The sequence below is a fragment of the Ovis aries genome, chromosome 1 (genome assembly GCF_016772045.2).
Source record: "Ovis aries strain OAR_USU_Benz2616 breed Rambouillet chromosome 1, ARS-UI_Ramb_v3.0, whole genome shotgun sequence".
Taxonomy (NCBI): Eukaryota; Metazoa; Chordata; class Mammalia; order Artiodactyla; family Bovidae; genus Ovis; species Ovis aries.
Window position 1 is genome coordinate 263,517,600 of NC_056054.1, and position 23,343 is coordinate 263,540,942.

The 23,343-nt window shown below is 48.2% G+C and overlaps 1 protein-coding gene across 5 annotated transcripts in view; it reads left to right on the plus strand.

Moving 5' to 3' along the window:
• SLC37A1 (solute carrier family 37 member 1) overlaps positions 1-23,343 on the plus strand; it is a 97,905-nt gene that overhangs the window by 62,314 nt on the left and 12,248 nt on the right. For all 5 annotated transcript variants that reach the window (XM_042237480.1, XM_042237482.1, XM_027960771.2 and 2 more), the window contains 8 exons: positions 1,404-1,441; positions 8,064-8,144; positions 14,092-14,223; positions 17,127-17,217; positions 20,303-20,365; positions 20,712-20,797; positions 21,837-21,885; positions 23,070-23,143. In XM_042237480.1, coding sequence (XP_042093414.1) covers positions 1,404-1,441; positions 8,064-8,144; positions 14,092-14,223; positions 17,127-17,217; positions 20,303-20,365; positions 20,712-20,797; positions 21,837-21,885; positions 23,070-23,143 — 614 coding nt within the window. The remainder of the gene's footprint in view (positions 1-1,403; positions 1,442-8,063; positions 8,145-14,091; positions 14,224-17,126; positions 17,218-20,302; positions 20,366-20,711; positions 20,798-21,836; positions 21,886-23,069; positions 23,144-23,343) is intronic.

A 23,343-nucleotide genomic window follows, 5' to 3' on the forward strand; every position in this document is an offset into this window, starting at 1 on the left:
ATTCTCAAGAAGTAGGGTTTGCTTCCCAAGGCTACTCAGGGCAATAAGCTCAGCTCTCGTTCCCAGATCACATGGACATGGTCTTAAATTAGGAAAATGAAAAAAGCCTAGCTTCTGGATTTGTTCCTTTTCATGTCTTTCCCTCCATCAATGAAAAATTAATCAGTAGATTTAAGAAAGAATTGGGAAGTTTTATTTGAGCCAAATTTGAGGGTTGCTATTATCTGGGAAGCGTGTCTTAGAATGCTCTGAGAACTGTTCCACCAGTTAGAAGTCAGGACACAGATCAGGTTTTTGAGACAGGAGACTACATCAAATGTCATGTTATTGACAGATTACAAGTCCAGGTCTGAGCGGTGTCGCGGTGGGTCCTGTGACCCCTGACCAGACCCAGAAGGGATGTGGTCTTTAAGGACTGCTCTGTGGATGCTGGGAGAACATTGTTCTTCCTGGATGAGCGGATGTTCCTGCCAATGGGGAGATTTGAAAAGTGAAAGTATCAGTCGCTCAGACCTGTCCGACTCTTTGTGAACCCATGGACTATAGCCCACCAGGCTCCTCTGTCCATGGGATTCTCCAGGCAAGAATACTGGAGTGGGTTGCCATGCCCTCCTCCAGGGGATCTTCCCAACCCAGGGATCGAAGCCCGGTCTCCTGCGTTGCAGGCAGATTCTTTACCGGCAGAGCCACTAGGGAAGCCGCGATGGGCAAGTCTGGTCCGTGCCTAATCCAGATACAGAATTCACAGTGAGGAGGAGAGGTCTCCAAGGGGCAGAGACGAATCTTCATGTTTAGATTTTTCTTTGCTTGCTATAAAATATGACTTATTTCACACCTCCTTGCATTTCAGTAAAAGGCATTTTGTTCTATTTCAAGATAGGTGTTTTGTGCCCACTGGTCTTTCCTTCTTATTCATCCCATAACATTAAATGACTCATCCTAAATGTTATCAGAGTCCCACTGCTCAGATCTCCTGGTCATATTTTGTTTTCTTCTGACACTTATCCTTTAAATATGTCTGACAAGGCTGGTCTCCACAGTACACGTATGCTCTGCTTGTTTCTGTTTGTAAACTATTTTCTGTTCTGCAAAGCAGGCTTCAGATTCATGATGACCTGCGTTTGCTGGCACTGGTTGCCTGTTCTGCCAGCTTCAGTGCGCAGGGATCAGGCAGTCTCAGGGCCTGAGTGAGGGAAGGGGTGTGTACATGTGGGTTTGTGCAGGGATAGCCAACCTCTGCCCTCACCCCACCAGACAGGCTGCCTCGCGCATTGTCTTTTTTTTTTTTTTTTAATGGTTGTTTATTTAGTAAAAGTGTCAGATGATGCCTTGTTCTGGTTTAATTTCTTGTGTTGGAGGAAGCAACCAGCCCTGATTCACACTGTTCCTGTTTGATGTTTCAGATCCGAAGGACATCGCCTGCTCGTCCTCCCCAGCCACGGTAAGGACACGCTCTCTGCTTCTCGAGCCTTCCAGGGTCGTGTCTGGTCACTGTCGTCAGCCTAACCCTGTCTGTCCTGTCAGTGGGTAACAAATGTGCACACCAGTCCCACCCTCAAAATATTGGCAGTTTTAGGAAAAGATTACTAATAGTGGCGGTGAGCATCGCTGTCCTCGTGTGTAATCGGCCTTGTGCACAGCTCAGACATATGGAAGCGCATCCCTGTGCTGGAGGCATTCCTGCACTTGTGTGTGTGACCTGGGCTGAAGCTGAGTCATTTCCCTTGCTCAGTCCCCCTGACAGCTCGAGGAGCCCCTGGGGTGCCAGCTTCTCCAGGTCTCATGGGGAATTGGGGCTCCCCTTCCTCTTTCCAACTGTCAAAGGGATTCGGTCAGAGGGAGAGACTGGACTGATTTTTGGAGACGTTTCTTCAGATTCTACAACAGTCCCAAAGTTCTCTTTCCCACAGGAATTGTGCTCACTTCTTGTAGGGCCCTGGGGAGACCCATGGGTGGGGGGAAGAGAGGGCTTCCCGAGGGGCCGCAGAGGCCAGGGGCTGGGGCTGGGCTGGGCTGCTTCCCCTCTGCTCTGCCCCTTCGCACCTGCCCCTCATCATGAGCAGAGCTCTGTGCCAAGCTGCACGTGCAAGGCCTTTCACAGGTGCTGACTTCCGGGCACAGCCCCGTCCTGGGAATTTCCCATCCGAAGGTCTTCTTTTCAGCATGCAGTTTTTATTTTTCCAGTTCTTTAAAGATTTTGTTACAGAAATTTTAAAACACGTGAGAAAGTAGAAAGAATAGTGTAATGAGTGTGCATGTACCCTTTACCCGCTCGTCTCCTGGTGTCAGTGCCCCTTCGAAGACCGCCCCCCTTCTCCTCAGAGTTTATTTTGTATGCAAATATTGGTCACCATATTATAACATTTTGTCTCTATTTCAGTGTGTGTTTATAAAATATAAGGATTCTTTTTTAAATTTATTTTAAATTTTTTAAAATTTGTTTATTTGGCGGCTCTGAGTTTTAGTTGCAGATTCCAGAATCTTCTTGAGTCATGTGATCTCAGAAGTTGTGGCTTGCAGGCTTATAGTTGCTTTTTGTCATGTGGGGTCTTAGTTCCCCCACCAGGGATTGAACTCATGTCCCCTGCATTGCAAGGCAGACTCTTAACCACTGGACCACCAGGGAAGTCCCATAAGGACTCTTTTATTAAAAACAAACAACAACAGAAAAGAATGGAAAAACAATAGGGGAAATCAATTAAACTTGTCAACAGAAAAAACACACAACCTGTAAGTTGTGGGTGATGTTTTATTCAGAGAACTCACTGAGGACTGAAGCCTGTCAGTGGCTCTGACGAAGTGTTCCAAAGAGGTAAGGGAGGGGCCAGGATGGATAGGAGCTTTTGCTGAAAAAAAAAAAAAAAAGCAAGATACTTCAGAAGATTATTGCTAATCACAAAAAACCAGACATCTCAAGAAAATGACTTTATTGCCCGTGTCTGTATGGTAAGATGCAGGAGGCTAGGCTCATTGAAATTATTCCTTAGATAAGCATCCTAGATATCTTAGCTATCTATGGCTAAGATCCTTTTTCATCTTCCTGAAACCCCTCAGGGCACACCTTAGAAGGGGGCTGTAGTGGCTGATGGCTTGGTGGCAGCAACATTCTTTGTTTATTGAAACTGGAAGGCAACATTTTTTGACCATAAGTCAAAAGTTGGTTCTTTGAAAAGATCTATAAAATGGAGACTCCTTTAGACTGATCAGGAAAAAGACAGAGGATTCACATTACCAAAATCTGGAATGAGAGAGGGGATGTTACTACCAACTTTATAGAAAGAAGCATAAAGGAATTCTATGGACAACTGTATACTAACAAGTTAGATAGTTTAGAATAAATGGGAAAATCCCTAGAAAAATATAAATTGCCAGAACTGACTCGAGAGAGAATCTGAATAGACCTATAACAAGGAAAGAAACTGAATTATTAATGAAAAGTTTTAATGTTAATACAAAGAAAACCCCAGGACTAGAGGACTTCACTGGTGAATTCCGACAAACATTCAGAGAATTAATACCAGCTATTCACAAACTCTTCCAAAGAAATAAAAGAGAACACTCCCCGCTTATTCTATATTATCCTATAATATGAGAAAACAAGACATCACAAGAACAGAAGACTGCAGGCCAAGTTCTCTCATGAGTGTAGATGCAAAACTTAACAGAATACTAATCCAGCAGCATATGAAAAGGGTTAAGCATCACGATTCAGTGGGATTTATTCCAGTTTCAGTTCAGTTCAGTTCAGTCGCTCAGTCGTGTCCGACTCTTTGCGACCCCATGAATTGCAGCATACCAGGCCTCCCTGTCCATCACCAACTCCCGGAGTTCACTCAGACTCGTGTCCATCGAGTCCGTGATGCCATCCAGCCATCTCATCCTCGGTCGTCCCCTTCTCCTCCTGCCCTCAATCCCTCCCAGCATCAGAGTCTTTTCCAATGAGTCAGCTCTTCGCATGAGGTGGCCAAAGTACTGGAGCTTCAGCTTTAGCATCATTCCTTCCAAAGAAATCCCAGGGTTGATCTCCTCACACCTGGTTTAACACCTGAACATCAATTAATGTAATACTTACCTCAATAGAATAAAGGACCAGAAACTCTGGGGTCATTTCAATAGAAGCAGAGAAAGCCTTCAACAAAATCCAGCATCCCTTAATGATGAAATACTCAGCAGACGAGACATAGAAGAGACTTGCCTCAACCAGATGAAGGGCATCGATGAAAACCCGCAGCTAACATCGCACTTCATGATGAACGATGGGATGCTTTCCCTGTAACGTCAGGAACAGAACAAGGATGACTGCTCTCACCATTTCTAGTTAACATACAGAAGTTCTAGCCAGAGCATCTGAATGAGAAAATGAAATTAGAGGCACGCAGAATAAGTCAAAAGTGCCTCTTTGTAGATGATGTGATCTTGTCTATAGGAAATCCCAAGGAATCCACCAAAAACCTATTCAAACTAATTAAAAAATTAGCAAGATTGCAAGATACAAAATCAGCATATAAAAGTCAGTTGTATTTCTATACAGTAGCAATGAACAATCCAAAAATGAAATTAAGAAGGCAATTTTATTGACAGTAACAGCAAAAGGAGTGAAATACTCAGAAATAAATTTAACCAAGGAAGGACAAGACTGATATACACTGAAAACTACAAAACATTGTTGAAAGAAGTTGAAGGCCTAAGAAATGAAAATACATCCTGTATTCACGGCCAGGAAGACTCAGTGAATATTGTCAAGATGGCAGTATTTCCCCGATGGACCTACTGATTGTGTGTAATCTATCAAAACCCTAGCTGGCTTCTTGAAAAAAATTGATAAATTTATCCTTGATTTCTTATGAAAATTCAAGGAATCTAGAGTAGCCAAAAGAATCCTGAAAAAGAACAAAGCTGGACTCACACATCCCGATTTCAAAACTAATTACAAAGCTGCTCTAATTAAGGCTCTGTCTATGTTACTATTATAAGGTTAAACATATAGATCGATAGACGAGAACTGAGTCCAGACACAAACCCTCACGTGTATGGTCAATTGTTTTTTGACAAAGGCACCAAGACCATTCAAGGGAAAAGATAGTCTTTTTAACACATGGTGCTGAGACAGCTGGATAGCCACATTCAAAGAATGAATTTGGAACACTTCTTCATACCATACACAAAATTAAAATGGATTAAAGACCTAAAGTGAAAGTCACTCAGTCGTATCCAACTCTTTGGGAACCCATAGACTATACAGTCCATGGAATTCTCCAGGCCAGAATACTGGAATGGGTAGCCTTTCCCTTCTCCAGGGGATCTTCCTAACCCAGGGATCGAACCCAGGCCTCCCACATTGCAGGCAGATTCTTTACCAGCTGAGCCACAAGGGAAATCCAGAAGTACTGGAGAGGGTAGCCTTTCCTTTCTCCAGGGGACCTTCCCGACCCAGGAATCGAACCAGGGTCTCCTGCATTGCAGGCGGATTCTTTACCAACTGAGCTATCAGGGAAGCCCCGAAGACCTAAAGGTGAGAGCGAAAACTATAAAACTCTTAGAAGAAAATACAGGAGGAAATCTTCATGATCTTGGATTAAGCCAGCCTCCTTGGATATGACACCAAAACCACAAAGCATGGAGGTAAAAACAGATAAATTGGACTTCACTGAGTTTAAAACTTCTAGGCTTCAAGGGATACCATTAAGAAAGTGAAAATACAACCCAAAGAATGGTAGAAAACATGCACGAATCGTGTATCTGATCATAGACTTGTATCTAGATTATGTAAAGAACTCTGCATTCAGAAGAGTGTATCGTTCTGTTTCTCCTTTGCCTTTAGCTCTTCTTTTCTCAGCTGTTTGTAAGGCCTCCTCAGACAACCATTTTGCATTTTTGCATTTCCTTTTCTTTGGGATGGTCTTAATCACTGCCTCCTATACAATGTCACGAACCTCTGTCCATAGTTCTTCAGGAACCATCCTAAAGGAAATCAATCCAGAATGTTCATTGGAAGGACTGATGCTGAAACTCCAATACTTTGGCCACCTGATGTAAAGAACTGACTTGTTGGAAAAGACCCTGATGCTGGGAAAGATTGAAGGTGGAAGGAGAAGGGGACGACAGAGGATGAGATGGTTGGATGGCATCACTGACTCGATGGACATGAGTTTGAGCAGACTCTGGGAGTTAGTGATGGACAGGGAAGCCTGGAATGCTACAGTCCATGGGGTCACAAAGAGTTGGACACGACTGAGTGACTGAACTGAACTGAACTGAACTGAAGTATATAAAGAACACTTAGAACTCAGTAATAGAAAGACAACCTAGTTTAAAAGGGCTAAAAGAATCTGAAGAGGTGTTTCTCCAAAGAAGATAAATAAATGGCAAATAAACACATGAAAAGCTGTTTAATGTCGTGAGTCATCAAGGCAATGTAATCCAAACCATAATGAGATACCACTTCATACTCATTGCACTGGCTGAATCAAGAAGATAATAACAGATTGGAATACTCATACACTGCTGGTGAGGATATTAAAATGGTGCAGCCACGTTGGAAAACAGTCTGGCAGTTCCTCAAAACGTTAAGCATAGAGTTACCAGATGACCCAGCAATTTCACTCCCGGGTGCAACTAACAGGAATTAAGTGCGCTGTGGCGCATGTGCCCCCAGTTGTGACTGACTCTTTGCGACCCCGTGAACTGTAGCCCACCAGGCTCCTCTGTCTGTGGAATTTTCCAGGCAAGAATACTGGAGTGGGTTGCCACGCTCTCCTCCAGAGGATCTTCCCAATCCAGGGACGGATCCCAGGTCTCCTGCATTGCAGATGGATTCTTTACCACTGATGCCACCTGGGAACCAAGAGAAATTAAAACATATTTACTGTATACACACACATACACACACATACACTTACACACCATAACCCCGGTGGCTGAGCTGTATCTTGTCCAACAAGCCTATGTGGAGAGTGTTTTCTTCCTTCTGAACCTGCTGGTGTAAGAAGGTCTCTTTTTTTTTCACTTGTTAGAGAAAAACATTGGCCTATATTATTTCTGAAGGCCTTTCAGTCTTAAAAATGTCAAAGCCATTCATAAAAGTTAAGTTGCCTTAACCAGCATTTTTACGTTTTTTAATTCTTCGGTCTTATCACTTTGCCGACAAAGGTCCGAATAATCAAAGCTACGGTTTTTCCAGTAGTCGTGTATGGATGTGAGAACTGGACCATAAAGAAGGCTGAGAGCCAAAGAACTGTGGTTTTCAAATTATGATGCTGCGGAAGACTCTTGAGAGTCACTTGGACTGTGTGGAGATCAAGCCAGTCAATCCTAAAGGAAATCAACCCTGAATATTCATTGGAAAGACGATGCTGAAGCTCAAATACTTTGGCCACCTGATGTGAAGAGCCAGCTCATTGGAAAAGATCGTGATGCTGGGAAAGATTGAGGGCAAAAGGAGAAGGGAGCAGCAGAGAGTGAGATGGTTGGATGGCATCACCGACTCAATGGACATGAGTTTGAACAGACTCTGGGAGATAGTGAAGGACAGAGGAGCCTGGTGTGCTGCAGTCTGTGAGGCTGCAAAGAGTCAGACAAAACTGAGTGACTGAACAGAAACAGTTGGAGTATAGCTGATTAGGGGCCTCCCAAGTGGTGCAGTGGTAAAGAATTGACCTGCCAATGCAGGAAATGGGGATCCACTCCCTCTCCAGGAAGATCCCCTGGAGAAGGGAATGGCACCCCACTCCAGTATTCTTGCCTGGGAAATCCTACGGACAGAGGAGCCTGGCTGGCTGCAGTCCATGGGGTTGCAAAGGGTTGGACATGAGTTTGCGATTGAACAACAGCAATGTTCTTCAGTCTTGGATGATTCTTCAGGAAAGCATTTCACTTTTACCCTCTGTTATTCTGAGGGTCTGGAGTCTTGAGAATAAACTGAGCAGCCTTTGTTTTGTTTTAAACATTTGCCTTATTTTCCCTGGGTAGCATTTTCATGAAGACAGTACGCTTGCGGCAGTGAGCATAGCTGTCATTTCTGGTCATTGATTCAGTAATTGCTCTAATTAACTTTATTCCCTCAGCATCTGAGAGGCTACGAGAATGGTGCACACAGGTTCTGGCCACAGAAGCCGGTCCCAGCCGAGGAGAGGAGCAAGCCTCCGGTGAGTTCCGCAGTCAGGCAGTGGGGTCCTGCCTCAGTGACCCCTGTTGCCGACACCCAGGGTGTTGTGTTTCTTCAGTTCACATTTGTTCACTTTGTTTGGATGGTGAGCTGTGCTTCCTTTAAGTTTGTGACTCAGATTTGTGAGCGATTCATTCATTGGACAGCCATCTGCAGCATTTGGGGTTGCAGCCCCTCTCCAGGTGAGACTGTGCCAGGGCATCATCCCCTCACTCCTCACCCAACATCCGTCACCCCTGTGGACCTCACATCCAGGGGGAAAGAGGGCAGGTGCGGGGTGCAGAGAGAAAACTAACCAGACAGAGCTGCCCAGGGAGGACTGAGCTAGTTCAGGCCTGGTCTTGGGAGCTTCCCTGAACCAGTGGCCTTGGACAGAGTTGTCTAGGAGGGCTGAGTCTGCACATACTGACCCAAGGGGGGTTTCATGTCGGGAGAGCATAAGGTGGGCTGGGAATAAGAGGGGGATCCAGAAACAACCTAGAAAGTCAGCTTCCAGCCCCTTCACTGCCTGTCCATTATACAGAAGAGGAAGTTGAGGCACAGATGGGCTGAGCTCCATGCCAGGTTTGCCTCAGAAATGAAGAGGTTAGATGCAGTCCAGGGCTCTTCCCTGGCCTGGACCTCACCTGAACCTCTCCTCTTAGGATGCAGTCAGCCCTTTGTGTCCAGAGGGCTGTGAAACCTGCCCATATGGGGGCCGACTGTTCTTAGCCATCGTATGCAAAGGATTCGAGTATCTGAGGATTTGAGTCTCTAAGGGGAATCCTGATACCAATCCCCTACCGATCCCAGGTACCAAGGGAGGGCTGTGCTCCCAAGAAATGCCTTGCATCGCTTCTGTCTGGCTGACCACACCCAGCTACAGGGCCACTTTATATTTGGTTATAATCCTTGAAAGTGTACGGTATTCTCAAGTCAGTTAGCTTAAAGGATAAGTGTTCTAAACAGACTTCCTACATTTTTTTTTCTTTATTGCCCAAGGGAACTATTTCAGGTGGTTGAAATAATGGAAAAAGGAAAAATAGTATCTCATACAGTTTGGTTCTTGGATTTAGTGAAATTCAACTGAAATGTTTTCAAATCTCTACTCATTTCTGAGTTTCCGTCAAAATCAGGTATCTCAGATTGGGCTGATGTAGCAAAAATATCATAGACTCGGTGGCTAAAACAATAAACATTTATTTCTCGCATTTTAAACATGTATTTTTGGAGGCTGGGAAGTCCCACATCAAGGCTCCAGTAGATCCGACATCTGGAGAGAGCCTGCTTCCCGGCTGGTGGGCAGCTCCCTTCCCCAGGAACCCTCACTTGGTGGAGCAGGGAGAAAAGCCAGCTCTCTGCTGTCTCTTCCTATATGGGCACTAACCTCCTCACCCAACTCCACCTTTGTGGCCTAATCACCTCTAGGAGGCCCCACCTCCTAATTCCATCATGTAAGAGATAGGAGTTCAACATACACATTTGGGGGGAACAGAAATACCAGTATAAAGCATTGGGTCTTAATCAGTGTCCGTTGTGTCCGACTCTTTGCGACTCCATGGACTATAGCCTACCAGGTTCCTCTGTCCATGGGATTTTCCAGGCAAGGGTACTGGAGTGGGTTGCCATTGCCTTCTCCAGGGGATCTTCCCAACTCAGGGATCGAACCCAGGTCTCCCGCATTGCAGACAGACGCTTTACCATCTGAGCCGCCAGGAAAGCCCTTAATCAATGTCCAGATGGCTCTAATTCCTCTCCATTTGTTGCTGAAGACTTACCTTTTTCCAGAGGTGAGAGCCAGGCCCTGTATTCTAATGTAGTTGTGTGTGTGTGTGTGTGTGTGTGTGTGTGTGTGTGTGCGCTCAGTTGTGTCTGACTCTTTAGGACCCCATGGACTATAGCCAAGCAAGACTGTCTGTCTCCAGGCAAGAGTACTGCAGTGGGTTGCTGCGCCCTCCTCCCGGGGATCTTCCCCGCCCAGGGATCAAACCTGCATCTTTTGCGTTGGCAGGCAGATTCTTTACCACTAGAGGCACCTGGGAAGGCTCTCTAATGTGGTTACTGGCCAGGAAAGCTAGCCCTGTCTTATAAATGTGACTTCTTCTTCCTTTTTCTTTTTCTTCTACGAAAGTCTATTTACCAACATGTCACTAAAGAGACAGTGACATATTCCGAGGCCCCAGGAGGTCCTGTTTCAGGCTGACCTTGATGTGGACGTGACCAGGCAGGCGTCGGCCGTGGTGGAAGGGCGTCTCCTTTCAGCTAGCCCCAGCGCACTATTCAGGCTTGGTCCCCTCCCTTCTGTCGTAGGAGGAGCTCACGCACCAGAGGTGGCCCCCGGGCCAGCAGGCAGGATGCGTCACCTGTTTGACAGCACACCCTGGTGTCCCCTTTCACAGAGTGACCAGCTCAGAGTTGAGCCTTACCCAGGCCCCTGACCACAGTGGCTTTTCAGCTGGGACTGCTTAATCCTTTTCTGCCCCAGGCATGACTCCTAATGACTTCATGGAAAAAAAATCATAAAGAAGGGGGTAGGGCGAGGACAAGAACGTGAACAGAGAAAGAGGCTCTGGGGTCACTTCCCATGCGGTGACCTGCGTCCAACCTTACGGGTTTTCATGATGTTGGGGATGGTTGACATTTGTCCTCCTTATAGCTATGCGTCTTTTTTGTCATCTTTGGCTTCTCTAAGGGTCTTTTGTTTAATAATTCTTTCCACTTCTTGTTTTTTATCTTTTTAAATTTTATTTTTATTGAAGTATAGTTGAATTACAATGTTGCGTTAATTGCCTGCTGTACAGCAAAGTGACTCAGTTATACACACATATATTAACACATTCTTTTTCATGTTCTTTTCCATTATGGTTTATCACAGGATATTGGATATAATTCCCTGTGCTCTATAGTAGGACCCTGTTTATCCATTCTATGTATTCCAGTTTCTATGTGCTCATCCCAAACTCCCAGTCCTACTCTCTCCTACACCTCTGAGGGTCTTTCTGATGGGTGTGGCTCAGCAACCACTTAAAGGGTGCTGAGCGGGTGTTTAGATGCTAAAGGTTAATGACCTAGATCTAAGGGATTGAGGGGTGGGGTGGGAAGGAGGTCCAAATGGGAAGGGATATATATACATATACATACAACTGATTCACTTTGTTATACAGAAGAAACTAGCACAACATTGGAAAGCATTTATACTCCAATAAGAAATTCTTTAATAAAAACAGAAATAAAGGTTACTCCATCCGACAGCTCCACGTGGGGCCAGCACAGGTTGAGGCTGGGCTGAGCCGTCTCTCATGCAAACTCCCGTGTGTGCTTGCTTTCATCACGCGGAGCCTTTTTGCTCTGTGAATGTGTAAACCTCAGAGTGCGGGCCCTAGGCTGAAGGAGCTCTCAACCCACTGAGGGCTCTCTGTCCCAGCAGATGCCCTGGGGGCTCTAGGCATACCGCTTCCCATACCCAGTTCCCCCAGCAGGTCTCTGTTGGTTCCCAGAAGGAGGCAGCCTTGCTCTCCTGGTTCGCTTTGGAAACCAACCGCCCCGCCCCTGACCTCACGGATCCCTCCTCCAGATGCTGCAAAATACTGGCCTTAGGAGACTGGAACCACCCCCTCCTCACTCCCCCAGGTTGTGCACAGAGGATGAGCAGGTGTGGGCAGGAGGCCTGTCTTAAATGAAGACAAGGCTTCCCGGCTGGCCTGAGGGGCTCCTCATGGCTTAGGGCAGAGGGGCCGGACTGGGGCTTTGAACCCAGTATACAGCATACTGTACCCAGTGTTCTGAACAAGGAAGGGTCAGTGCCAACTCTGGGCTGTGACCAGGTGGGTTTCTGTGCTGGACCTGTGATTACTACCCTCCTGGCTGAGCAGTCTTTTCTCTTCCTTTTTTCTCATTATCTGGCTGCATTTCATGGTTCACCTGTCAGAACATTTAGTGTTAAAAAAAGTCTATCCTGCGGTTCTCAGCCTACTGACACAAACGACTTTCTGGGGGCCTGCTCCCAAGATTGCTATGTTGGGTCCAGGGTACAGCTTGGGAGTCTCTCAGAGTGCCCAGGAGATGCCAGGGTTGAGAACAATTGATTTCGTTTTCTACACAGGACGGCTGGTGCTAGTGGTAAAGAACCCACCTGCTATTGCAGGAGATGTAAGAGATACGGGTTCAATCCCTGGGTTGGGAAGATCCCTGGAGGAGGGAATGGCAACCCACCCCAGCACTCTTGCCTGGAGAATCCCAAGGACAGAGGAGCCTGGTGGGTATGGTCCATAGGGTCTCAAAGAGTCGGACACGACTGAAGTGACTTAACACACACACAGGACAGCTGTGTAATTCTCCAGAGAGAAGTTTATCTCCAGACTCAAATAGAGGGTCTCTGTGTTCACATACCTCTGTGGCATTGTCTTAAGGAGGATGCTCTGGTTCCAAGCGGGGGCTTGTCATCGGCATCCTGGAGCATCAGAGAACGTAGTTAATTGTGGCCATGCTCACCAGAGGCCAGCTCTCGATGTCTGAGCCATGCTGGGTGCTCAGTGCCCGAGGGGCTGCCTGTGCTGCAGCCTGCCACCCTGCTTTCCAAATTTCTGTTCTTCACCAGTAGAGAATTCTGATATCAAGAAACAGACGTGGCAATGCTTTGCCATTTTCTTTTTTTTTTTTTTCCAATTTAACTGCATTTTGAATACCGCTTGCATAGTTTATAGTGTGAGTGAGTGATAATCACTCAGTCGTGTCTGACTCTTTGTGATCCAATGGACTGTAGCCTGGCAGGCTCCTTTGTCCATGGAATTCTCCAGGCAAGAACACTGGAGTGGGTGAGATAAATCAATAAAACCTGTTTGATTTTGTGGAAAGTCTGGAATACATAGAAACATCTCTTTTTAAATCTTTGACCATCATAGTACCATTATGAGGACATTTTTCAATCATCGTTGCTCTGATTTGATGTCCCACCCTGAGTTGGGGACCACTGTTCTTTGCTTTAATGATGATAAACTTTAGGGATGTCCAGAATCAAAATTTATGAAATATTGGAATTAGTTTATGAAGTTTAAAATAATATTGTTTGTGATCATGTGTGTCCTTTGTGAACTCCTTAACTGACATTTCATACAAATTACACATAATTCTGGGGCTCCCATGATAGCTTAGTTGGTAAAGAATCCACCTGCAATGCAGGACACCCCAGTTTGATTCGTGGGCCAGGAAGATCCGCTGGACAAGGGATAGGTTACCCTCTCCAGTACTCTTGGGCTTCCCTTGTGGCTCAGTAAACAATGCAGGAGACCTACAATGCAGGAGACCTGGGTTGGGAAGATCCCCTGGAGAAGGGAAAGGCTACCCACTCCAGTATTCCAGCCTGGAGAATTCCATGGACTGTAGAGTCCATGGCCTCGCAAAGAAGTTGGACATGACTGAGCAACTTTCACTTTCACACATAATTCTACCACTGAGTGATAACCATTGTCAGTTTAGAATTTAGCTTCTTTTTCCCTGTAAATAATCCAATAGTTAACCTACTTAAATAGGTTTATATTTAAACATTCAATGAGATCATAATGAAAATGCTTTTGAATGATGTTTTATTGCTTAATGTATCTAAGCACTTTCTCATTTCTTCAAATCTCACAACCTTTTTTTTTTACAGCTGCAGGATATGTCGGTTATGTGGATGTACTTTAGCAATTTTTCTCAATAATGGCGTGACATTAATCTTATCATATAAGTATTTTTCCACATCGAAAAGTATTTTTCGCAAATAGAGTCCTAGAGTTGAGTCAAAAGATTCTGCATGTCTTTGATTAGTGTTTCCCAAAACCACGTGCATGCTGATGGCTGTAAAAGCAATGGCCATGTGAGGATGCTGTCCAGGGCACACCCACCTCCCAAGTCGACGGCCTGATAGCACATTTTCTTCTCTTTCTCTTTTTCTGCGGGTTCGTCTCCAGGACCCAGAGATGCAGCGTCTACTGCTGTCGGATGGGAAACACTCTGGCCACCAGAACCACGTGGTCGTCCTCCCGGCAGACGGCGGGGGCGGCATGGCAGCCATCAGCTTCACAGGGGCCCTGAAGATTCCCGTGAGTACACGACCCTCTTAAGAGGGGGCATTTGTGAACAGTGTCTGTTTACTACAAATTACACATAATGCTGTGAATAGACACTGAGCTGTTAATGAGTTTAGAAAAAGAAATCCATGATCATATCATCTGCACATTGGAAATCCAAGTGCTGTCCTTAGTGGCTCAGTTTTGTTCAACTCTTTGTGACCCCATGGAATGTAGCCCACCAGGCTCCTCTGTCCATGGGATTCTCCAGGCAAGCATACTGGAGCGGGTTGCTATTTCCTCCTGCAGGGGATCTTCCTGACTCAGGGATCGAAACTGTGCCTCCTGCATTGGTAGGCAGGTTCTATACCACTGAGCCACCTAGGAAGCTCATAGAAATCCATAGCATGAACCAGAATTGCAAGCAGATCAGCTCAGGACTGAATAAGGCTGCAGTGTTTTGTTCACCTGTTAATAGTTATAATATATATTATGTATGTATATTATGGATGTGAAATCCATGAGCTCCCAGAGCAGAGCATGCTGGGAGCTGTGCAAAGGCCTGTGAGCAAATGTGTTCCTCTGACGTGGAGCTATGGAGGGGGACAAAGGCAGGGAGCCAAGAGCAGAGATGGGAGGAGGGGGAGAGCACATTGGCTCCTGGGGGCCACACTCTAGAACACTTGGCTCCTGCCCTTGGGTGCCTGTTCAGGGGAACAGATGCAGGCAAGGGCACTTCCCTCATGCTGGCCTCGGGGAGAATTGGAAGAGGGAACCCAGAGGCTCCACAGCAACTGTGCTGAGCTAGAAACCCAACAGTACACGCAGAACCTCAGCATCACGGCACCCAATGAAGGAACTGAGAACTGTTGCTTTAAACAGAAAGTCCTGCCAGCTCCCAGATGAAACTGGGCTGCTGAGGACCCGGAAGCTGCTCTCCTGCCAGAAGAAACCACCGAACGTCCAGCCTGGACTCTCCAGGGTCCCTAACAAAGATCTCTGGGGGTTTGGCCTGCAGGAGATGCTAGTTCCAAATAACAGTTATTTTTAAAATTTGTTAATAACAAGTAGTAACTTTTCTGTTGTTACTTTATTGTGTAGCTGGGTCAAATACTGTTGCTAAAATTAAGGTGCCCACCATAAACAGAAGTTGGATGGAGGCAAGAACAGGCTTCAGACCCCTGGCCTGGCCTGGCCTGACCTGGCCCTGCCACAGGCGGGCTGGGTGTGCCCGGCACAGGTGGTAACCACTCTAGGCCTGTTTCCTCACCTGTAGTGCAGGCTTGGTGGCTGTACAACTAGTTAGTGCTGTTCTTGGCATCAAATGAGATCATTAACTACACAACAGGCACAATGGCACGCACTTGGTAAGCATGAAGTACATTATACACACCTCCCATACTGGGTGTGACTGTGAAAACATTGTTTAATTTCTAGAGCATTGACGTGAATTGCATATCGTGACCTCTGCTTGGATTTGAAGGGTGTTCATAGCTATGCACTGTGATAGCCTGGGAGAAGCAACCGGGGAGTCGGTTTCTTAGTGTTACCCGATTTCTCATACTCATTTCGCAAGTGATATCTGGACTTACTATCTCACAAGGGCCACCTCTTTCTACATGTAGACACGAAGTGGAACATATAAGCATTTCTCAATAGCCGCTAGACTCCACACCTCAGTTTCCTTATCAGAATCTACATGTCTCTTCTGGGTATCACTGAACTCAGGTCCAGCTGCTCGCTGCTTGAATTCAACACTTGAGAAGCAAATGCTGATAGAAAGGAAAGTTGCTTTAACCAGAGTAGCCAGCAGTCAGGGAGGAGGACTTGTGTCCCCCAAACCAACTCGAAGAGGCCACAAAAGTTTTTAAAGAGAAAAAGTAATCTCGGTTAATCACTGAGATGGAGGATCAGGGCCGTCATCACCCCGCTGCCTGCAGGCTTGGCGACTCTTTGTGATTTTCCTCCAGATGCCGTGTTGTTCACACAGTTCGCTTGTGAGATTACTGAAAGGGAAGCCAAGGAGGAGATCTGGTCATCTGTTAATTATTTATTTTTCATTTTTACTTCTTTGATCTAGGGAAGAACTGACCAGTTAGGCAAAGTATTGTGTGAGCAAAAGATTTGAAAGATCTGGCCCCGGCCAGGAATGAGTAGAGTATGTGAGTGACTGGTTTAAGTTTAGTTAAAATGTAGTGGACAGTGACTGCAGCCATGAAATTAAAAGATGCTTGCTCCTTGGAAGAAAGGCTGTGACAAACCTAGACAGCGTGTTAAAAAAGCTGACACATTGCTTTGCTGACAAAGGTCCATATAGTCAAAGCTAAGGTTTTCCCAGTAGTCATGTGTGAATGTGAGAGTTGGACCATAAAGAAGTCTGCACGCCAAAGAACTGATGCTTTTGAATTGTGGTGTTGGAAAAGACTCTTGAGAGTCGGAGAAGACTCTTGAGAGTCCCTTGGACTGCAAGGACCAGTCTACCCTAAAGGAAATCAGTCCTGAATACTCATTGGAAGGACTGATGCTGAAGCTGAAGCTGAAGCTCCAATCCTTTGGCCGCCTGATGTGAAGAGCAGTCTCGTTGGAAAGATTCTGATGCTGGGAAAGGCTGAGGGCAGGAGGAGGGAGCGGCAGAGGATGAGAGGGTTGGATGGCATCACCGACTCAGTGGACATGAGTTTGAGCAAACTCTGGGAGATAGTGAAGGACAGGGAAGCCTGGCAGTTTACTGTCCAAAGAGTTGGACATGACTTAGGACTGAACACCACCAATAACAACCTGTTATAGCTTTGCTAAAGAGACAAGACAAAAGGGGCCTCCTGCAGAGAGCTCCTCCCTGCCAAAAGCTGCTTACAAATCCTGACTCGTCAGAACATCGCTCCATTTCTACGGGGTCATGGGCCAAGGTCTGTCTTCTGTCCTTCCCTCTCTTTCAGGGCGTGATAGAGTTCTCTCTGTGTCTGCTGTTTGCGAAACTGGTCAGCTACACGTTCCTTTTCTGGCTTCCACTCTACATCACAAATGTAGGTGAGTACCTATGCTAGCAGCATAGCTGGGAAGTTCTGTTCAAGGGCTGTATTCAGGACTCCCTTTTATCCACTGGTGTCTCTAAACTTGGGAAGGAGAGAGATGCATGATGCTCTTGAATCACATAGCATGATTAGTAGAAACGTGTAGACAAAGAGAGGTAGATGTGGAGACAATGAGATGGTTAGATGGCATCACCAACTCAGTGGACAAGAATCCAAGCAAACTCTAGGAGAAAGCAGAGGACAGAGGAGCCTGGCCTGGGCCACGAAGAGTCACAACTCAGCAACTGAACAACAACAGACAAAGAGAATTCAGATAGGAATGTTTTATTGGCATGATGAGAACCTAGATGGAGTTTAAGGGGCTGACCTGGTGTTCCCCAGCTGTGGCTACTGGTTCCCCAAGGGGCTTCCTATCTGGGGCAGCCTGCTTTTAAATTTAGGCTGCATCTGACTTGGTCACAGCAGCTGGTGAGCAGGGAGAGAGGCCCTGGGGATCTCAGATAATACAGCCTTCATGACTGACCTGGAAATCGCTTCCTGGAGCTGAGCTCTAACTCCGGGGCAGCAGACAGCTTGTCCTGCATTTCAGAAGTCCAGCAGGGGCTAAAGCTGTATGTTACTACACAGCAGACCAGTTTGTAGTAACATATACCCCATGTCCTGGGCGTGACCACAGGGGAAGACGGGAAGGACCAGCAGTTCTCTGAGCAGAGGTTCCTGTGTAGGGGCTGCAGCCACAACTGAACAGGGACCCAGACAGTCAGCAGGGCCTCTGGGCCCCCGAGTTAGGGATTTCGAGGACAAAGCAAAGGAACCAGGGTCCCTGGGAGGTGTGTGCCCTAGTGAATGTGAAAAGAGGAGAAATTTGGGGCATGGGGGCTCCAGAGCACAGACCACATGTCCCCAGTGTAACTGCAAGCAGGGTGGGGCTGCTCACTGCTCAAAAGCTAATAAAGAGGCAAGGTTGGTGGAAAGGAAAGTTTGTTCTATGTTGGATGCTAGCAACAGGAGTGGGGGAGGGGTTGCATGTCCAAAGGCCAACTTCCCCTCACTGATGGCCAGCCAGTGGGCAAGAGCTTTTATACATGGAGGGAGGGGCTACATGCAGAAACAGCACAGTCAGCCCTGACAGTTATCTGGATACTGGTCATTGGTGGTCTGACCAGGGTCATCTTGTTTTCAGTGCAGTTAATCTTCAGTTAAAGGTCCGTCTAGTCAAGGCTATGGTTTTCCACTAGTCATGTGTGGATGTGAGAGTTGTATTATAAAGAAAGCTGAACACCGAAGAATTGATGCTTTTGAACTGTGGTGTTAGAGAAGACTCTTGAGAGTCCCTTGGACTGCAAGGAGATCCAACCAGTCCATCCTAAAGGATGTTGAAGCTGAAACTCCAATACTTTGGCCACCTGATGCGAAGAGCTGACTCATTGGAAAAGAACCTGATGCTGGGAAAGATTGAGGGCAGGAGGAGAAGGGGACGACAGAGGATGAGATGGCTGGATGGCATCACTGACTCAATGGACGTGGGTTAGGGTGAACTCCGGGAGTTGGTGATGGACAGGAAAGCCTGGTGTGCTGTGGTTCATGGGGTCACAAAGAGTCGGACACGACTGAGCGACTGAACTGAACTGAATCTTCAGTTCCAGGATTGGTTTGTTTCCATTTCCTTGAGGCCAGTTCTTGGAACTGTGGCAGCTTATGTCACAACTACAATCTGGTCATCATTAACCTGCATTAACCATCATTTCCCTGGGTAGTGGTTTTGGTGTCCATAAGACAGCTCACAGGAGATAGCCCCAAGTATTATCTATAGTCCTTGAGGAGGTCCTTGACTTTGCTTAATAGCTACATTATTATTGTGTGGTCTCATTTGGCTGTGTTCTTTTGTTTCTGCATTTTCTCACTGCTCTGATTAAACTCACTCTTTGGCTAAAGCTTTTCCACAGACAGAAGGCAGGTGGAGGACGCGGGCTGGGGGAGGGACCATAAGGTCCTGCTCCGTTTCACTAGCAGTATTGTAAGGACCAGCAGAGAGGGGCGTGAGCCCGAGGCAGCATGGCAGAGTTTCTCGGGATGGGAGTCGGAGGCAGTGAGGGGACCATCCAGCATCACCCGTCAGTCTAGGTGGGGGTTGGGAGACACAGAGTCCTGTGCTGAGCATCCTGAGACCTCAGCCTCCTTCTCTGGGTGGGGGGGAGGTTTCACCCCCTCCCAGGTCTGAAAGTGGGGGGGTCATATGGTCTATGTTGAGGGGCTCCCACGGGCCAGCCCTTCCCCAGGACGTCACAGCTGCCCTGAGGGGACACAGAGCAAAGGTGGGGTGATGCCTAGACAGAGCCAGGTGAAACCTCACCTTTCGGTTAGGAGTGTTCATTTTTCACACTTTCTGTGTGTCTGCCCACAAAGCACACTCCTTTTTTTCCCATATACTCAGATAATTACTATTTTAATGCTAATCTGATCTGCTGCTACTGCTAAGTCGCTTCAGTCCTGTCCGACTCTGTGCGACCCCATAGACGGCAGCCCACCAGGCTCCCCCATCCCTGAGATTCTCCAGGCAAGAACACTGGAGTGGGTTGCCATTTCCTTCTCCAATGCACAAAAGTGAAAAGTGAAAGTGAAGTTGCTCAGTCATGTCCGACTCTGTGCGATACCACGGACGGTAGCCTACCAGGCTCCTCTGTCCATGGGATTTTCCAGTCATGAGTACTGGAGTGGGTTGCCATTGCCTTCTCTGCTAATCTGATCATGGATATCATAATTGCTGTTTGGTTTAAATCATGCTTGTGAAACAAAAGAATGTTGTGTGTGGCTTGTACACTGCTGCGGCCTTCTCACAGTGACATTCTGCCATCATTTTTTTATAACTTTTAATTTTGTGTTGGAGTGTAGCCGATGAACAATGTTGTGATAGTTACAGGTGAGCAGCCAAGGGACTCTGCCATACATATATATGTATCCATTCTCCCCCAGAGTCCCCTCCTATCCAGGCTGTCACATGGCATTGAGCAGAGTTTCCTGTACTGTACAATAGGTCCTTCTTGGTTATCACTTTAAACACTCTGCTGTCATCCTAACAGATCACCTTGATGTCAAGAAGGCGGGGGAGCTCTCCACCTTGTTTGACGTGGGCGGGATCTTCGGTGAGTTCGTTCCCTCTTGTTCTACTTTGACAAAAGCGTTCACCACTGAGGTGGTGCATGGACACCCTCAGCCTGGACGCTGTTTGACTTGGCTCCCTACTGGGAGGCCCCCAGTGCCTGGCCTCTGATAGCAGGTCACGCCCCATCCTGGGCTCTCTGAGGACTAGGATACCTGGTGGGCAAGAGACTGGTGGTGCTAGGATGCTCACAGGCAAAGGGGCTTTCGGGCCAGCCTGCTCAAGGGGTGGAAAGGACCCAGGGAAGAGGTCCTCCTCTCCTTGCTGCTGTGGCAGTGCGGGCCCTGCCAGGCACGTACACCCCTCAGGATCCTCCGTCTGCCTTGCAGGTGGGATCCTGGCAGGTGTGATCTCTGATCGCCTGGAGAAAAGGGCCTCCACCTGCGGCCTGATGCTGCTGCTCGCGGCCCCAACGGTAGGACCGGCAGCCCCTCCGCCTCGTCACGGCCCCCACACCTCTGGAACAGCCCCCATGTCCTCCCACCCGCACACCTGCAGCTGCCCGCGCAGCTTCTCTTGGGGCTCTGGTTTCCGGGACCTGGTGTCACCTCCACTCCGCTCAGGGCCCCCCACTCAGCCTCCCCTCCCCCAGCCCCTGCCCCCTGCACACTGCGCACCAGCGCGGCTCCTCTCTCCTCCCTGCCTTCACGTGTGCGTGTGTGGGCTGTTCTCTTTGGGATGCCCTTCCCCTCCCCTCCCCTCCCCTCCCCCCGCCAGCAGGCGCCTGCTCATTTGGAGCACCCTCACTGTGGCTCCCCTACCCGCTTCCCTGGAGAGCGCCACCCTCCCCTCATAACCCAGGTTCCATTGCTTTTCAAGTGTTTAGTGGGCAGGTTACTCTCCCTCTGAGCCCCAGTTTCCTCATCTGAAAAATGAGGATGCCGGCAGCACCACCTCACAGGGTGAAGGCGAGGGTCAAGGGGAACATGGTTATACCATCACTGTTTCCTCAACATCATACGTAGTATTATTGCTCATCAACTTGCACTGACTGCTTTGCCCATCTGCCGCTCCACTGGGCTGAACAAAACCCAATCTTCAGTTATCCTGGGGCCCTGGACATTGCCCAGCACAAACACTCCGAGAACCTTGACGCACAAGCACTGACGGGGGTCCCCTCACCACCCAGGCCCTGGCATTCAGGGTTTATGGCCCAGGAGGGGACACGGGGCTCAGGGAGAGCTGTGCCAAACCCAGGGTCCTCCCCCAGGAGCTCAGGGTAGGGCGCTCCCAGGTTTCCAGCTCAGCAGACCCTACATGTCTGCGTCCAGCCTGGGGACAGTTTGCAAGCATTTGGACACCTGTCTTTGGACAGCCTGCCAGGGCACCATGGCCTTCCTTCCACTGTTTGGCTGCTGCCCAAGAGTCACTTTTCAGAAATACACATTCCTGGGAAATCTCTCAGCTGCTCATAGTAAACCTTTGTTCCTTTCCTGTTTTGACACCGTTCACAGCTCTACGCATTCTCCTCCATCAGCAGAATGGGGCTGGAAGCCACCATAGGTGAGTCCATGAGGTCTTTCTTTCCTTCAGCCATTTTTTGGTCCACACAGCTTTGTGAGATGAACTGAAAAATCAACAAAGAAGCAAAGATGTGGCTTGCGCACTGTGGCTAAAATCATCCTTGTGTTCCTCCTTGGAGGGGGAACTTTCAGAGGGGCCCATGGGGATCCTGCCTGCAGAACTGAGGCCGAAGGTTTAAGGGCCAGTGTGGGAGAGTTCAGACCCCGGGGCTGGCCTGTGAGAAGCCCTGGGCGCCCAGTGCAGGAGTCCCTCAGAGACGCCACATCCCCTGGAAGGCAGCAGGCGAAGCTGTGGTCCCCAAGTCCTGCACCCCCAGCATCACAAGCCTGGGGGCGGCCTGCCCTCTGAGCTGCTCCATCAACTGCCACTCTGGGCATAGCCTCTATTTTTAACTTTGCACAAGCAGCTCTATCAAATTAAGGCTCTGACGTTGAGTAAATGCTTCTTTTGGTCTCACAACCCAGCAGAGGGGATTGGTAGGGATCCCATTAAAAGCTACCCAGAGGGCAAATTCTGGATGCAAGGGGCCCATGAAGTGACCCATTAGTCCAGGAGCTTCCACACAGAGCAATGTGACCCAGAGGGTGGTTCGGGAAAGTGAACCCAGGGTCAGGTTAGGAGACTGCATTTTGGGAATGGGCATGGTGGTCCCGCCCATCGGGGACTGGGCTGTGCTGGGGCCCCAGGTCTCCTGGGGGTGGCCGTCAGTGGCTATGGGCAAAGAGAGGAAGTCCTGTCCGCTTCAGATGAGGCTGTGGTGGTGGCTGCATCCGGTGCTCACACACATCACGCCTGTGGTCATGTCTGTGGTCACGTCTGGGCTCGGACATCCAGGTCCTCACTTCCTCTCAGCGTGGCTTCTGCTCTCCAGGTTCAAGGAAACAGGGGCCAGGTTCTCTGAACTTGGCTTGAGTCTTTGGGAAAGTGTGATTAGCCCTACAACCATCTCAGGGCAAGTTTAATGGAAGATGTTTATGACGCTTGCTCCAGCCGTGGCCACTCCTGGTGGTGTGGGCATATTTCCAGAACTGGCCCATGTCCAGCTCAGGGCAGGGCCAGCGTGCAATGCCAGGGTGACCAACAGGGAGAAGCTTAGATGGCAGAGGCTCCCCCGGGGGCCTGTCCTGCTGGCTGACCCCCCTCTGGGCTTCTGTCTCCTGCAGCCATGCTGCTCCTCAGCGGGGCCCTGGTCAGCGGGCCATACGCGCTCATCACGACTGCCGTGTCCGCCGACCTGGTGAGTACGTGAAGCTTATCACAGAGCCGGGGCCAGATGCTGGCGGGGCGGCCACCTCTTCCATCACAACTGTTGTGATGGGTGGTCTCTGATAGTGAAATGGTCTGTTTCGATGAACACACTTGTGCAGACGGCCAGTAAGGATGCTAAGAGTCTTCTGAAGCAGATAAGGGGACATGGCCGCCCTGTCCTGTAAACCA